Source organism: Nothobranchius furzeri, chromosome 9 (genome assembly GCF_043380555.1).
Source record: "Nothobranchius furzeri strain GRZ-AD chromosome 9, NfurGRZ-RIMD1, whole genome shotgun sequence".
Lineage (NCBI taxonomy): Eukaryota > Metazoa > Chordata > Actinopteri > Cyprinodontiformes > Nothobranchiidae > Nothobranchius > Nothobranchius furzeri.
The window spans coordinates 7891064-7907126 of NC_091749.1; the positions used below are offsets into that span (position 1 = coordinate 7891064).

A 16063-nucleotide genomic window follows, 5' to 3' on the forward strand; every position below is an offset into this window, starting at 1 on the left:
TTTTACTCGGATGTCCCTCAGCAGGGTGCAGCACTGTTGAAGGTCATCTGAATGAAAGCTTGATATGCAGTTTCTTTATGAAAGTGTGTAAATATACAGTGTGGTTGCCGTACATATGTTGAGGTTCTCAGACATCAGGCTTCTTTGCCCAGGCCTTCACTAGTGGGCTATTTTAAAAGTTGGTAAGGAGAAAAACCACAGCATATAGCTGATTGTTTACAAATGCAAGGAGGGGAATAACAATCAAAAAGCTTGTGTTCTTGGACCAGATGCATGGAGCGCTCCACATGCACTCTCAGACATGGTATGGCTTCTGTTTCTATAACTTCACATGCAGACATTTGAGGTTTGCCAGAAAGGAACGCTGGCCTGTACACGTTGCAGGGCACAATGTCATCAATGAAGAAACCCCTGTCTACCATGATGACCATCTCTAGTTGTAGCATTTTCAACACACCAGATTCCCAGGTTGGTTGCTGATAGTTCCAGCATACAGTGCTGAGACAAAGGTCACTGGCCTATGTGGCACAATCCAAATGAGCCTCTTCTGAGTGCAGTTGAACTTGAGGAAAATATATGACTCTGGAAGAGAGGGGAATATGGCCATTGACACCTCAGATCAGTGCAGTCAAGAATTACTGGTGTTTGGGTAGTCCTGAACGTGTTGTGATGCCCCCACCATCTCATTGGGTTTTTATTTGTGTTTAATTGTGTTTTTCTTCTGTTGTAGGCAGCTCGTTAAGCAGCCTTACTTTAGTTACTTTGGTTAAATAAATCAGTTGTTGAACCCCCCACTCCTCTGTTTGGTCTCCTTTCTTATTACAGCCCACCACTTCCAGTCTGGGTTGTAACAATCTGCAGACAGATTTCTGAGTATCTCCTCCTTTGGTATACAGATCCTCACTGAGCCAAGTACTGTGAACAAATAGTTTCTCCATGATATTATCCAACAAGGTCCCGTTTTTGTCAAAACAAGGGTGAGGTAATGAAAAAATAGAAATATTTCATTAAATTAACATTTAAATTATTTATATGAGTGGCTGAAGTAATATTACAACTTTGACAGAATACAAATTCTCTCTCTCTCTCTGGAAGCCCCACTCTAAGGGCGTTTGCAGTGTATTAGTGAGTCATATATTGTACAACCACAGTCATAAAGTTTTCAATCAGTAGTTTTATTTCAGTATGTATTTTTCCAGTATCACAAAAAATGTAATTTTATATGGTTAAAACCATCTAGCTTATGTGCACTTTTTAAAACACTGCCCAGCAAACATTCGGACGTTTAATGACAGTTGAACGGTCACAACTGTAAAATAATATCACAAGAATTAGGAAAAAATAACATGACATCTACTCTATTTTCCTTGCCCAGACTCGAACCTGGATCCTCCAGGGAGAGAGTCACCGCTCTCCCAGCTGAGCTATGACAGCACCTACTGAATATCAGATTTTTTTTATATAGATATAGCTCCATCATTTTGGTCCAACAGGAAGCCAATGGGCCAATGAGGTAGAGGGTAAAGTGCGGGGTAAACTAACCAATCAGAGGACAGAGAAGATCTGCCACAGGCCACGCCTCCAGAGTGCCAAAACCCCTTCACAGCCAAGCGAGCGGAGTCAGAAACCGAGCACGCAGAGAGGCTGCCGCGCGCACACGTTTTCCTCTGCTGTGTGCTCGTTGGCAATGCGCGCACGCAGGTTTGTCACTTGTGCACGTCCTTGTGCGCTCACAGACACAGTTTGCTCCCTCTCAGTGCACAAATGACCTCTCGCCATGTATATTTTCACTCGCGAGTCCCGTTCACACGCGCGATGTGGACCCAATCCGCGTGCACGGGTTGTGGCACGGGTCTGACTCCATAACATTGCATCATCTCATTCACTGTCTGTTATCTTGTTTCAACCAACATTCATCATAACTCGTTCTGTCATCAATAATAGTATAAATATAGTATTAAATAGATTTTTATGAACTATATTTTTGCTCTGTCTCAAATAATTACAAAGCTGTGATTTCCCTGAGCTACCATAAGACCTGGTTTCATCTTAGATTAAATTTCAAAAGATGAATAATATTGACAAAATACTTGCTTCAGGTTTAAAGTTCTTGAAACGAAACACTGACAGAAAAAAGATGAATAGTTTTTTTCATGTTAGGAGTTTATAGAGGCAGTACAGGCTCATGGCAGCACAAAAGCAGTCAAAACGTACGATTTATGTCCCTTTTAAAGCGTTAATGCATATTAGATTTTTTCCGCCCAACTGAGGCCCTGTCCACACGTAGCCGGGGATCTGCCAAAATGTAGATGTCTTTCTACATTTTGGCCTGTCATCCACACGAAAATGGAGTTTTTTGCACACGAAAACGGATCTTTTTAAAAACTCCGGCCAAAGAGAAGATCTGCGTTTTCTCCGTTTTGGGTGTCTGCGTGTGGACAGACAAAACCGGAGTTTTAAGGTCCGCAACGTCACTTTCCACGACAAAAAATACTGATATCACGTGTGCGACCTGTGTTTACACTAGCCGACAGCATGGATGCCCTCAGAGCTGCGCTCGCTTTATCAATTGTCCAAGTGCTTTTTGCTTGTTTGTTTTTGCAAGCGGGATTACTGCTCCTTGCGGAAGACCACAGACGAAGGACGAGGTTAAGAACGCCTATTGCCCGGCACCTGGTTTCTCCAAGTACTGCCGCCTACAGGTCTGGCATGTCCTTAACAATGTATTTATCCGGGTACGTGTGGACAGAGTTTTTGTTAAACGAGGTGGTGTGGATGCAAGTTTTTGCAGGGGCGGATATTCATTTAAAAAAAAAAACCCGGCTACATGTGGACTAGGCCTGAGAGAAAACCGATAAGACCCCTTACACAGGAAACAGCTAATCTGAGCCTTATGGTTCAGATGCTGTACTAACCCAGCAACTAAATGGGCTTGGCAACCCCAACAGAAACTTATGGTCTTGGATTCACAATGATGAACAGACTCAGTGGTTCCCGTGTTTAAAACCAGCAGACTGTCTTCAGTTTCACTAGGTTTGTGTAGACCACATGTGTCAGACACAAGGCCCGCGGGCCAGATGCGGCCCGCGGAGCATTTTTATGTGGCCCACGAGATAAATATCAAAAATATATTAAAACTTGCCCGCTGGCCGATTTTACCGCAAAGACTTCAACTCCCATGATGCTTTGCGGCGTTAGAGCGGAGCCGACGCGCCCCCTCCTTTGTGTTTTTTTCCAGCGTCTGCTGCTGGTGTCTGCAGCTCCGCTGTCTCGGACAAACGAAACACTCCTCTCACTCAGCGCCGAGTTCACTCAGCTATTTTCTGACGTTGAAGCCCAGAAACGGAGATTCTAGCCGCTCAGTAATGTGCTCACGAATGAAAGAGAAAGTTTTCTAACTAACTTCCAGACAGAGCTGATATAACTCCAGCGAGCAGCGACACGCTCAAACCAGCACGGCTCTGTGGTTGCTGTCGTCGTGTTTCCTCCCCGACACACAACAACGTGGCCAAGCTGCTCAGACATGTTCATCAGCACAAACCTATGTGAGCGCCTGTTGTCATCTAATGTTGTCGTTATTATGATGAAGATGAACAAAACAACAGGAGTCTCCTCCTCAGCTCAGATCAACCCCATGATGCAGGTATCTGGCTGGAACAGGTGAGCATCACAGTAAACCAGTGGAACAAACTGAGCTTTAAATATGTTGGTTTTATGCTCTTTTTCTGCTCCAAAACATGAAAGTTAACAGGTGAGATGTTGCATTTTCATTTAAGATAAAATGATATTTTTATTTTGTTGTTGGCCCGTGAGAAAAGATTTAACCTACAGTAAAAAAGGAAGTGGAAAGGCTGCAGATAGATGAATAGAATAGAAAATCCCTTTATTGTTCCTCAGCGGGGAAAGCTAGATGTCACAGCAGCAATGACACTTATTACAGGAGAAAAAAAGGAGAATAAAAAATAAGAAAAATGAATAAACAACAAGAAAACATAAATCCTGAATAGATTTTAAAAATGCTGATTATACCACAAGTAATGAATACCACTGATGCGTTTTTTTTAAGCTGACTTGCTCGTGTGTAATTTGGTTATTCCACATTCAGTGTTAATGCAGAAATAAGTTTGTTTCCAAATTTAAAGGTTCAAAATTGCATATATGTTGATAAAGAAAATGTGCAAATGTGCCGTCACTTTTTCAAAAAATATGAAGTTTGGCCCTCGACTCCGTCCCAGAGTTTCATTTCGGCCCCGTGTGAGTTTGAGTTTGACACCCCTGCTGTAGACCCACAGTAAAAACATCAGTGGACCCTGTGCACAAGGCTCAATAATAAAAGCTGAAATAAAAATGTTACAGATTTGAACAAAAACACCAATGGCAGGATGCTCCCACTGCTGTTGGGTGGTTCTGGGTTACTACTGAAGATGTAGATGAGGGTGTTGGTGGAGCTGACAAAGTAATTCCTCTTCTGTTGGCTCTTGGATCTGCTCTCTGCCAAACAATCACACGTTTATATCAGGACACACCGACATCCATTAGCACAAACTGGGAACATGGGTTATCAGACCTCCAGCAAATGTGTGTGTTGACCTACTTGAACATGAACTGAACAGAGGTTTCGTATCTGATCTTCTCCACATCGGTGACAGAGCAGCTGTGACTACGATCCCATTTATAGATGAAGTTCTGTCACATAAAAAAACACTTGAAAATCTCTTCCTGGACATTCAAGGCTGGAACTATTTAAAGAGGGCACCCACTCTTTATTTGAACGAATCCCCAGTGGTCTCTAGTATAAATGAGCACCCTGTGAATGGTTTCCTGTGGAAACAGCTCTGGCGCACTTGTTTCATGAAGCTGAAGTTAGTAAGAGAAGTTAGAGTGGTGCTGGGGGATTTGGAGAATATAACAGCAAAATGACTCTTCCACTGAGTCTGATTGCTTTGCAATGTTGATGTTTAATCTCCACAAATAATAACAGCCTGAAGGAGTTCTGCTATGTGGTGGAGTTGCTAATGCTAATGGTTACCTTTTATCAGGCAAGGTGTGCTCTGCTCTCTGCTGGCTTCAAAAATCAGCACAGCCTTCCCAAGCAAAGCTGGGTGAGTCCACATTTCAGTGTGACATAGGTCTGAGTGACTTTCTGACCCAAGAATTTCTCCAGCTAACACCAGCAGAGAGCTAGCAAAATGAAGATGTAACGGAATGAGATGGCTGTCATTTCCCCCCTCTCCTCAGCAAGAACTAATCTGCATGAGATATTGCTCAAGGTCTCATGCATTTGCTTCTAAAACTTCTCCTTTCCAGCTCAAGAGAAGAATGAAGACAAAGAACTTGTTCTTTTTAATAAATCAAGTAACTCTATTTTTAATAAAGCTAATCAAACAAAGTGTTAGTTAATAATATAATGTTGACCAATCTGTGAAATGACAATGTTATGATTAATATGCTTTAATAAGTAATGTGACTTAATCTAGCTGCACTTGACATCCTGATCCACGTAATGTAAGCCACATGACACATTTTATCTTTCTCATCCAATCAGAACCTTCCTTTCTGAAGCGTGGCATAGTCTCTGTGGTGTTTATAAATCTGTCCAACTTTGATTCGACCAGAAATCAAAACATCCAGATTAATAAAACCAGTCCCCACGCCATCTTAGTTCAGTTCTCTACAGTTCACCGCATTCTAAGAGAAGTATCGGACCGGCCACCCGGACTTCCTTTTTAAGCAAAGAACCGACAAGCTGGATAAAATCTGTTGCATTTTACCAACCAAGCAACGGTTCCTTTCAGAATAAAAGCTGAACTCACTGACCCTCCGGGTCCATATGACGCTGACAACTATCTGTCACTTTTTACCTGGAGACAATCCAAAGACTAGTCTGTCGTACTGCTGACATTGTTTCATCGGCTCCGGTACCGAAAGGGGGTCTGAGGACCTGGCATTCTGGATCTGTACGGAGGTCTCATCCTAAGGGTATGTATGGAGCGACAACATGGTGTCTTATGTGTTTATGAAACTCCGATCATAGCTTAAGAGCAAAACATCATAACATCATTCAGACTTGCTTCTCCGGATACGAGAGTTCTGATGACAACATAACTCACACATACACCATTCATCTCACGTCTCATTCACACCAAGATCCATTCATCACTTAGAATTCAGGGTTAGTCTTGTTTAAAATTGTTTAGAAATAAATCTTAAACGTTTTAAAGGTGACTCTCTCTTCTGTTGTCTCTCAGTTAATACAAAGTGTTACATAATCCCTGCAATAAAAAGTTCCAATCTTCTGGTTAAAAAGACCCAAAGATCCATACGATTGATTTCATATTTACCATGGAATGTCATGTCTTATGGTTCCTTAAATAGATGTAAATTAAACCCTTTACAAAGATTATCCAAATAAACTTCTAATCACACAAGCACACAGCTTCATAACTGACTAATGCCACTGCTGAGCGATCCAGGATCAGATGAGCTGGAAATCACTCAGCTCTCTGAAAACAAAGGTGTTCACTAGTAACCTGTTACCACCCGTCAGAACAGGCAATAACAGTATAAAAGTACTGCATGCCACAGAGCGAACGTTCCTGTTGTTGAACATTTCAAATTCTTCTTGGATTGCAGAAACTTCTTTGGGCCAGGTGGGCACTGTTGTCATTTTATTGATTCCAAAACCTTTAGACCTAATTATTGGAACACAAAAATGGTTTGGTAAGCTCAGCGACCTTTGACCTCCATACAGAGAGTCAGAGTCAGAGTAGAGTCAGAGTAGTTTTATTGTCAATTCTACCACATGTGCAAGACATACAGAGAAATGAAATTGAGTATCAGTACACACAATTCAGAGATCAGATATACATGGGCAAGACACATGACAAGAATTGGTGACTGTGGTCCTTCGCAACACGAGTCGCGCTACCTGTTTCCCCAGCGGGAGCAGCCCTGTGTGGCGCTCGGCCAGCTGTATACACAGGAGGGAGGGAGATCTTGGGAGGAGCGCAGAGCACATTGAGTTCCTGCAGGTTGATGACCGCACTAGGCAGAAGTCCACAATCTGAAGGCGTGTGTGTGTGTGTGTGTGTGGGGGGGGGGGGGGGGGGGGGGGGGGTAGGACGGGCTTTCACAGCATCTGTCTGCATTCCTTCCTTCGTGGGGGTTGTTGTTGGCAGCTCAAGGCTGCCTTGGTGTCAGATTTGGATAACAAGACCTTGTTTGGGTCAGGCAGAGATAATTTTCCTCTCTGCCTTGAAGTCTGTATTGATCATTCAAGTCCTCCAGTGAAGCCAATTTAGGTTCTAATCATCCCCACACCGTCCGGTGACCCTCTCCGAGATGACTTCTATTTTGCACACTAATACCGGTAATGCAGCAAGGACATTGTCCAGCTTACGATTCACCTCGAGTAACGTCCCAGTCTGTGAGGTCACCGCCCGGGCGGTGCTTTCCGTGGGTGCGGGTCGCACTCCAATCGCTCCCGTCTTCCCAAATTTCCAGAAAACCAGATATCCTCCCACTCCAATCAGAAGAAATCCAGTGATCATCAAGCCAAATATCCACATGTCTTCGACATCCTCAATGGACATCTGAGAGAGGCATACGATCCTCCACACCTTCCAGGAATCGAGCATATATCCTGCTGCGTGTGTCCCTTGAGGGCAAGTGGGAGCCCCCTCCTCCGTTCTCATCGTAGAAAAGATCTTATCAATCGCGTTGAATGACCAATTAATTAAATCCATTTCCAAAAAATAGGGATTTCCAGAAGAAATGCAGAGAAGCGCTCTGTAGGCAGACAGGACAAAGAGCCTTGGGAAAAAAGATAAGGGAGCAAAAGCAGAAGCGTCTGTACTCTGCGGGTACGCAGGTGAATCCAATTATGAGAAAGAGTATTTAAGGGGGCCAATGATAAGTTTCCTTTCTCTTTGAACATTCTCTGAAGAGCAGCAACATGGTGGTCTCAGAACAACTCTCACATGAGCTGAAAACAAAGATTGTTCACCATCATGGTTTTGGTCATGGGTAGCCAACCGGTCAGAGACTAAGAGCCACATGTTTTTACTGCGTTACCCCAAAGAGCCACATCATACACATGGGCACACATGAACATCACCCATCCCTTCTTCACACACGCACTCACTCACACACACACACACACACACACACACACACACACACACACACACACACACACACACACACACACACACACACACACACACACACACACTCTCACAACTGGGGCCCCTGTAACACACACCTTAAAAAACACAAACTTAGATATGAACGTAAGAGCCGCATGCGGCTCAAGAGTCGCAGGTTGGCCACCCCCTGGTTTAGGGGAAGGATACAGAGAGCTGTCTTTCAGCTGTCTGTTTCCACCGTTAGGAACATATTGAGGAAATGGAAAACCACAGACACAGTTCAAGTTAAGAGAAGAATGGTGAGAACAGTCAGAGTCACCCTACAGACCAGCACCAAAGACCTACAACATCATCTTGCTGCAGATAGATTCACTGTGCATCGTTTAACTATTCGGTGCACTTTACACAAGGAGATGCTGTATGTGAAAGTGATGCAGAGGAAGCCTTTTCTCCACCTACAGCACAAACAGAGCCTCTTGAGGTTTGCCAAAGCTTAATTGGACAAGCCAGCTGTATTTTGGAAAGGGGTGTTGTGGGCTGATGAAACTAAAATAGAGTAATTTGGGCAATACAAGAAGCATCATGCATGGAGGATAAAGAACTCGGCATTCCAAGAAAAACACCTGCTACCTACAGTAAAACATGGTGGTGGTTCCATCATGCTGTGGGCTGTGTGGCCAGTGCAGGGACTGGGAATCTTGGTAAAGTTGAGGGACGCATGGATTCCACTCAATATCAGCAGATTCTGGAGACCAATGTCCAGGAATCAGTGACAAAGCTGAAGCTGCACCGGGGCTGGATCTTTCAACAAGACAACGACCCTAAACACTGTTCAGTATCTACTAATGCATTCATGCAAGGAACAAGTAGAACTTTCTGGAATGTTCATCTCAGTCCCCAGACCTGAATATTATTGAACATCTGAGGTGTGAGTTAAAGAGAGCTGTGGAGCTGAGAGAAAGGAAAAGAAAAGGTGTGGGGGTGGGGGGTGGGGTCCCACAAAAATAAACAATAATGAACAAGAGTCTGCTTCTAGACCTGCAGAAAGAGAAAGAAGAGAAAAAAAATGGGACACAGCAATACAACAGGAGCAAGCTATCACTGTGTCAACTTGAAGAAATATACAATCAGCATTGTTTAACTGAACAATCACATGATAATAAATCATAGTGCATTTAGTGGAAATGACAGCCTTAAGACATGTGTTGAACGTGCCCAAGCCCATACTTATGAGAGCACCATGTGAGCACCTGTGTGTGTACACGCGCTTGTTTATGTAAGGTTTCTCTATAAAAGCGTCCAATGGAGAGTGTGAGGGACCACAGATCTGCCCTCCAAAGATGTGTAGGAGACGGAGGGAGCTCCAAGCCCCAGAGACCCAGGCGCTGCCTCAGAACACAGGAACCCCAAGGAGACTGCAACCAGAAAGGCCCCCGTGAGAGGCGCAGAGGATCGCCCCGGGGGGCCACAACCAGCAGCCGGCAGAGTCCCGGGAGATATCAGCGGCAAGCCCACAGGCCTGCCCGTAGCCTCCCACCCCCTAGCCGGCCGAGCCCGGGACCCAGCGACCCGGGACCCAGGGGCGACCACCCCCACCAGGGACCCAGCAGAGCCCAGGGACCCAGACCTGGGATTGATCAGGTAGATGCCAAAAATCTTAAACCCCCTGACCCGGGAGCCACGAACATTCAGGCAGACCAAGGCACAGTACTCCACACCAGGTGTGGCAGGGGGAGGGGAGACGAAGATCCATATCATGAAAAGAAGTCCAAGGAGAAGGAGGGAGTCAAAGGCCCCACCTGACATATACAGGTGCTGGCCAGTAAATTAGAATATCATCAAAAGGTTGAAAATATTTCAGTAATTATATTCAAAACGTGAAACTTGTACATTATATTCATGCAATGCACACAGACCAATGTATTTCCAATGTTCATTACATTTAAATTTGATATTCATAAGTGACAACTAATGAAAACTCCAAATTTGGTATCTCAAAAAATTAGAATATTCTGAAAAGGCTGAATATAGAAGACACCTGCTGCCACTCTAATCAGCTGATTTACTCAAAACACCTGCAAAGGCCTTTAAAAGGTCCCTCAGTCTTGTTTTGAAGGCACCACAATCATGGGGAAGACTTCTGACTTAACAGCTGTCCAAAAGACAATCATTGACACCTTGCACAAGGAGGGCAAGACACAAAAGGTGATTGCTAAAGAAGCTGGCTGTTCGCAGAGCTCTGTGTCCAAGCACATTAACAGACAGGCGAAGGGACGGAAAAAATGTGGTAGAAAAAAGTGTACAAGCTCTAGGGATAACCGCACCCTGCAGAGAATTGTGACGACAAACCCATTCAAAAATGTGGGGGAGATCCACAAAGAGTGGACTGCAGCTGGAGTCAGCGCTTCAAGAACCACCACGAGGAGACTCATGAAAGACATGGGATTCAGGTGTCGCATTCCGTGTGTCAAGCCACTCCTGAACAAGAAGCAGCGCAAGAAGCGTCTCGCCTGGGCCAAGGACAAAAAGGACTGGACTGATGCTGAGTGGTCCAAAGTTATGTTTTCTGATGAAAGCAAGTTCTGCATTTCCTTTGGAAATCAAGGACCCAGAGTCTGGAGGAAGAGCGGAGAAGCACAGAATCCACGTTGCATGAGGTCCAGTGTAAAGTTTCCACCATCAGTGATGGTGTGGGGTGCCATGTCATCTGCCGGTGTTGGCCCACTCTGTTTCCTGAGGTCCAGGGTCAATGCAGCCGTCTACCAGGAAGTTTTAGAGCACTTCATGCTTCCTGCTGCTGACCAACTTTATGGGGATGCAGACTTCACCTTTCAACAGTACTTGGCACCTGCACACAGTGCCAAAACCACCAGCACCTGGTTCAAGGACCATGGTATCCCTGTCCTTGATTGGCCAGCAAACTCGCCTGACCTTAACCCCATAGAAAATCTATGGGGTATTGTGAAGCGGAGGATGCAATACGCTAGACCCAACAATGCAGAGGAGCTGAAGACGACTATCAGAGCAACCTGGGCTCTCATAACACCTGAGCAGTGCCACAGACTGATCGAGTCCATGCCACGCCGCATTACTGCAGTTATTGAGGCAAAAGGAGCCCCGACTAAGTATTGAGTGCTATACATGCACATTCTTTTCATGTTCATTCTTTTCAGTTGGCCAACATTAGAGAAACAAACATTTTTTCATTGGCCTTTAGAATATTCTAATTTTCTGAGATACCAGATTTAATGTTTTCATTGGTTGTCACCTATAAATATCAAAATTAAACGTAATAAACATCGGAAATACATTGGTCTGTGTGCATTGCATGAATATAATGTACAAGTTTCACGTTTTGAATGGAATTACTGAAATATTTTCAACCTTTTGATGATATTCTAATTTACTGGCCAGCACCTGTACAGTCATACACAAACACAGAAATACACTCCCTCCCTCATGCTCACACATGCATATACAACCAAAGACTTACAAAAATGCACGCCGGACACCCACTTATGCTCCCCATGCACACCCTATTCACTCTGGTCCCGGTACTGCTGCACATGGGGTACAACCATTACCGGTTACCAGAGTTTGACCCTTTCTTCTGGGGTGCTGATGAACAGGCTCCCCCGCCCAATGCTGAGCACAGCAACCCACCACCCCAGACCCCAACCAGACGGCCAGATCTCCCTCCTAGCCTCCAGCCCCATGAAGCCAAGCAACAACAGAGGTGTGCTAAGACCCCTAGTCTCCCTCCGCCTGCTCCAATATAGTGTTGTGTGTGTTGATGAGGTGTATTCCATGGCTGTGGTGAGCGGGCAGTGCGGGCATTGTCTGGCCTATGCCAGCTGACGCCACCACACCACTCCACTTGCACCCACGGCTCTCGGTGTCTAAGTGCAGTTTAAAATTGGAAGTGGGCACCGGCACTTGGGATGAGGCTGAGAAATCTCCCTGCCAACTACCATTGAATGTGCTCACTGCTGTAAGTGTGTGTTTGCGTGGAATGTCGTTGGTGGAAGTGTTTAAGGTGCAAATAAAATTGGGGGGCAGGTTGCCACAGGAATGCGGAAATGGGGTCCACACCCATGCACATAGTCCCCCCCCCCCCCCCCCCCCCCTCCAAGGTCCTATGTGCATGTTTGTTTGATGATGTGAGGGAGCAGGAGGAGAGAAGTGTGCAGGGATGGGGAGGAATAGCTGGTTGGGCTTATCCCTCCAGGGAGCCAGCTCCCCCACTGGCCCCAATAGGCATCGCTGTTGTCTAAATGCCACCCAGGGCATGGAGATCCCAGCCCATCTCGCCAGGGCCCAAAGCAGCAGCAATGCAGAGCCTCACAGAGTCCGAGTGCACCAACCCAGCCCCACCCCAGCAGAATATCTACACCCATCCCTGCATTTGCACAACTTCCAGAATATATAAGACATAGGACATCCAGGTAAGGTTGGGTCCTCCCCCTCCTGGACCTCCCCCTCCCCTGTGATGGGACAGCAGTGGAGCCAGGGTCTACCCGAGGCCCCTGAACCCAGGCCAGGCACTGCTGCATGTTCCTGCCTTCTTCCCAGCAGCATACATGTCAGGACCCGACCTCCAAGGCCCCACCAAGATCCCCACACGGAGCCGGCCACCCCCACACCCCAAGCCCCCAGGCCCCCACTCAGGGGCAATGTAGCTGCCAGGCAGCGACCCATGGCCGCCACCAAGACCTCCAAGGGGCCCCACTCACAACCGCCAGAATTCCACCCCCCGAGGAAACCCAAGCACCTCCAGAGGGGGGCAACAGCCCCCCAGTCCCAGACACCCCCAGTGAACCCACCTCCAGGGAACATACGGATACTCCAAACTCAGACCCTCCACCCCCTCACCCACATCATCCTGCAGGACAATATCAATCAATCAATCAATCAATCAATCAATCAATCAATCATTCAAAGCTTTATTTACAAAGCGCCTTCCGCAACCCTGTCAGGAAGCCCAAGGCGCTGAACATGGTACAGTAGAAGTACAAATATAGTGAATAAATCAAAAATAAAAGCAATTCAGAAAAAAAAGCAATTCAAATTACAAAATACAAATTACAAAAAAAGGTGAAACATTCTAGTACAGGACAGATGGGTAATACAAGGGATAGAGTGAACCAATGAAAACTGTGAAAGAAATGCAACGTAAAAGAGGGCTGAATCAAACATGTTCAGGAAACGCCAAGCGGAGAAGGTGTGTTTTTAGGCGACTCTTAAAGGCTGGCAGAGATGGGGACAGCCTAACTGAGGGTGGCAACTGGTTCCAGAGAGACGGTGCTAGGACTGAGAAAGCCCGGTCCCCGCGAGTACGACACCTAAAACGAGGGACAGCGAGCAGGCCTTGTTCAGAGGAGCGCAGAGCGCGTGATGGGGAATGTTTGTTCAGGAGTGAGGCTAGATAGGGGGGAGCACCACCGTGGAAGAAATTGTAAACAAAGACGAGGATTTTGAATTGTGAGCGATAGCATACCGGAAGCCAGTGCAGAGAGGCCAGCACCGGACTGATGTGGTCCCGTTTCCTGGTCCCAGTGAGGAACCTGGCTGCGCTGTTCTGCACAACCTGTAGGCGACGCAGTGATGACTGCAATGGTCCCCCATCATTGCTATGTGATGGAACCGATCAAAGTAGCCCATAGAGATTGATTTGAAGTGGAAGCAGAGGCTATATCAAGTGTAATATGATCTAACAAAAGATTTTCAATACTGGTTAATGCAGTCTCCTACACATTTTTGGGGGCAGATCGGTGGCCCCTCACACTCTATTGGACGGTCCTATTGACCCTTTGCACGTAAATGGTAAATGGTAAATTTATGTATTTGATATAGCGCCTTCTAGAGTCCTGGAACCCCCCAAGGCACTTTACAACACAACCAGTCATTCACCCATTCACACACTGGTGGGGATGAGCTACAATGTAGCCACAGCTGCCCTGGGGCGCACTGACAGAGGCGAGGCTGCCGAGCACTGGGCCACCGGTCCCTCCGATCACCACCAGCAGGCAACGTGGGTTAAGTGTCTTGCCCAAGGACACAACGACAGGGACAGACTGAGCGGGGCTCGAACCTGCAACCTTCCGATTACGGGGCGAGCACTTAACTCCTGTGCCACCATCGCGATGTCACGCCATTCATGTCACTGCCCCCTTCGCCATGATGAACGGCAAAAAGACCGTTTACACCCATTGAAACTCCATTGAAGGTAGTCAAAACAAGCCAGTATGTAGCCTTTTATCGCTTTTATTTAGATGATTTGACAGTAAATGGTTTTAGCTTGCTGCGTGGTTGACTGCACTGTGATTAGTCCACAAAGCAGATAGAGCGCTGTGATTGGCCCACCATTGTTAAAGTTAAAATCCCATCAGTTCTCACACACCGATTTGTGTGCAAAATTTGTTCTCCGCATTTGACCAATCCCCTGGGGGAGTGGTGAGCTGCAGACACAGCCGCGCTTGGGAACCATTAATGTCAGGCAGGGAGGCATTGGGTCCCATGTTTACTAAGTCTTTGGTATGACCCGACCAGGAATCGAACCCTGATCTCGTAGTCTCAGGGCGGACACACTAGGCCACTGAGCTGCATTGTGGACCAATCCCAGCTCTCTATGTGTTTGAAATCCCTCTAGAGAGCTGTGATTGGCCAGCCAGAATGCTGCTAGGGGCTGCGGAGGTTCCAATGGAGCGGTCCTAGACCAAACATTGCAAAGCAAGAATTTGGTCTAGTGAGGTCACATTCTCAACTGCAGCGCGAAATCAACCACGACAGGAAAATGCATTAATACAGCCAAAAACGGGCTTGGGTGTATTTTTCACAAAGAAATAATATCACATGGTAAAAACAATAGAATAGAATAGAATGCCATACCATACCATACCATACCATACCATATCATACCATACCATACCATTTATTTATAAAGCACATTTAAAGGGGCATTATGGAAGTTTGACAGCCATAAAATGTATAGAAATAATACATTTCTTCTTCATACATTCTCCTGCAATGTCCTGGTCATGTAGAATGAGCCCTGGCATTTTTACTGTGATTGCCTGTTTTTCTGTAAAATCACAGAAAAAGAGAGATGCTCGGGTCGAGCAGGCTGCTTCATGCGCGTTACGCTCAGGCATTGCCCGTAGCATTTAGCTTTAGCAATAGAGAGTGAGGTAGTGCCAACTCAGCGACTTTGTCGCTGTTCCTAACGCCTAGTGATGAACCTAGCTACATTTCTGAGGACCCTTAGCTACTTTCTTTTAGCTATTTTGCGCAAATTAGCAACAAAATAGCCATTTTCGCTCCGAACCGTTCTTTGAACGTTGTTTCAGCTGTTATCAAGGATATAAAAGTTACGGATACTGTGAATGTTACTAGAGAGTAGCTCACCTTGTAAGATGTCTGACTCTCATGCAGAAGACCTGGGTTTGATTCTGGGTGTGAACATAGTTCCTTTAGAGTTTCTTTTTTACATTAGTTGTATATTTTTTTTAAAGTAAGATGCCCAAATTTTTATTTGAGACTCACCGAACGGCATTGAATTCACAGATAAAAAAGATGTGGGTTCAACTTTCATTTTGGAACAATTTTTCAAGCAAGGGAAGGGAATGATCTGAGCATGCAGGAGGACTGACCCATCATAAACCTTTGTCGGCTGTGCTGAAGAGAAAGGTACAGAACTAAATTATTTAATTAATTAGCTGCAAGTTCTCCTATCCTCTGGGCTACACACACACACACACACACACACACACACACACACACACACACACACACACACACACACACACACACACACACACACACACACACACACACACAACAGAACTGAATAGAATAGAACACAATAGAATAGTATAGAACAGAATAGAACAGAAAACAATAGAATACAATAGAATATA

General features: G+C 45.7%; 1 protein-coding gene across 5 annotated transcripts in view; it reads right to left on the reverse strand.

Moving 5' to 3' along the window:
* Positions 1-3858: 3858 nt before the first annotated feature.
* tpcn2 (two pore segment channel 2) overlaps positions 3859-16063 on the reverse strand; it is a 132745-nt gene continuing 120540 nt past the window's right edge. For all 5 annotated transcript variants that reach the window (XM_054735267.2, XM_054735266.2, XM_054735265.2 and 2 more), the window contains 2 exons: positions 4595-4686; positions 3859-4491 (listed from right to left, as the gene is read on the reverse strand). In XM_054735267.2, the coding sequence (XP_054591242.1) occupies positions 4416-4491; positions 4595-4686 (168 nt within the window). In that variant the 3' untranslated portion in view covers positions 3859-4415. The remainder of the gene's footprint in view (positions 4492-4594; positions 4687-16063) is intronic.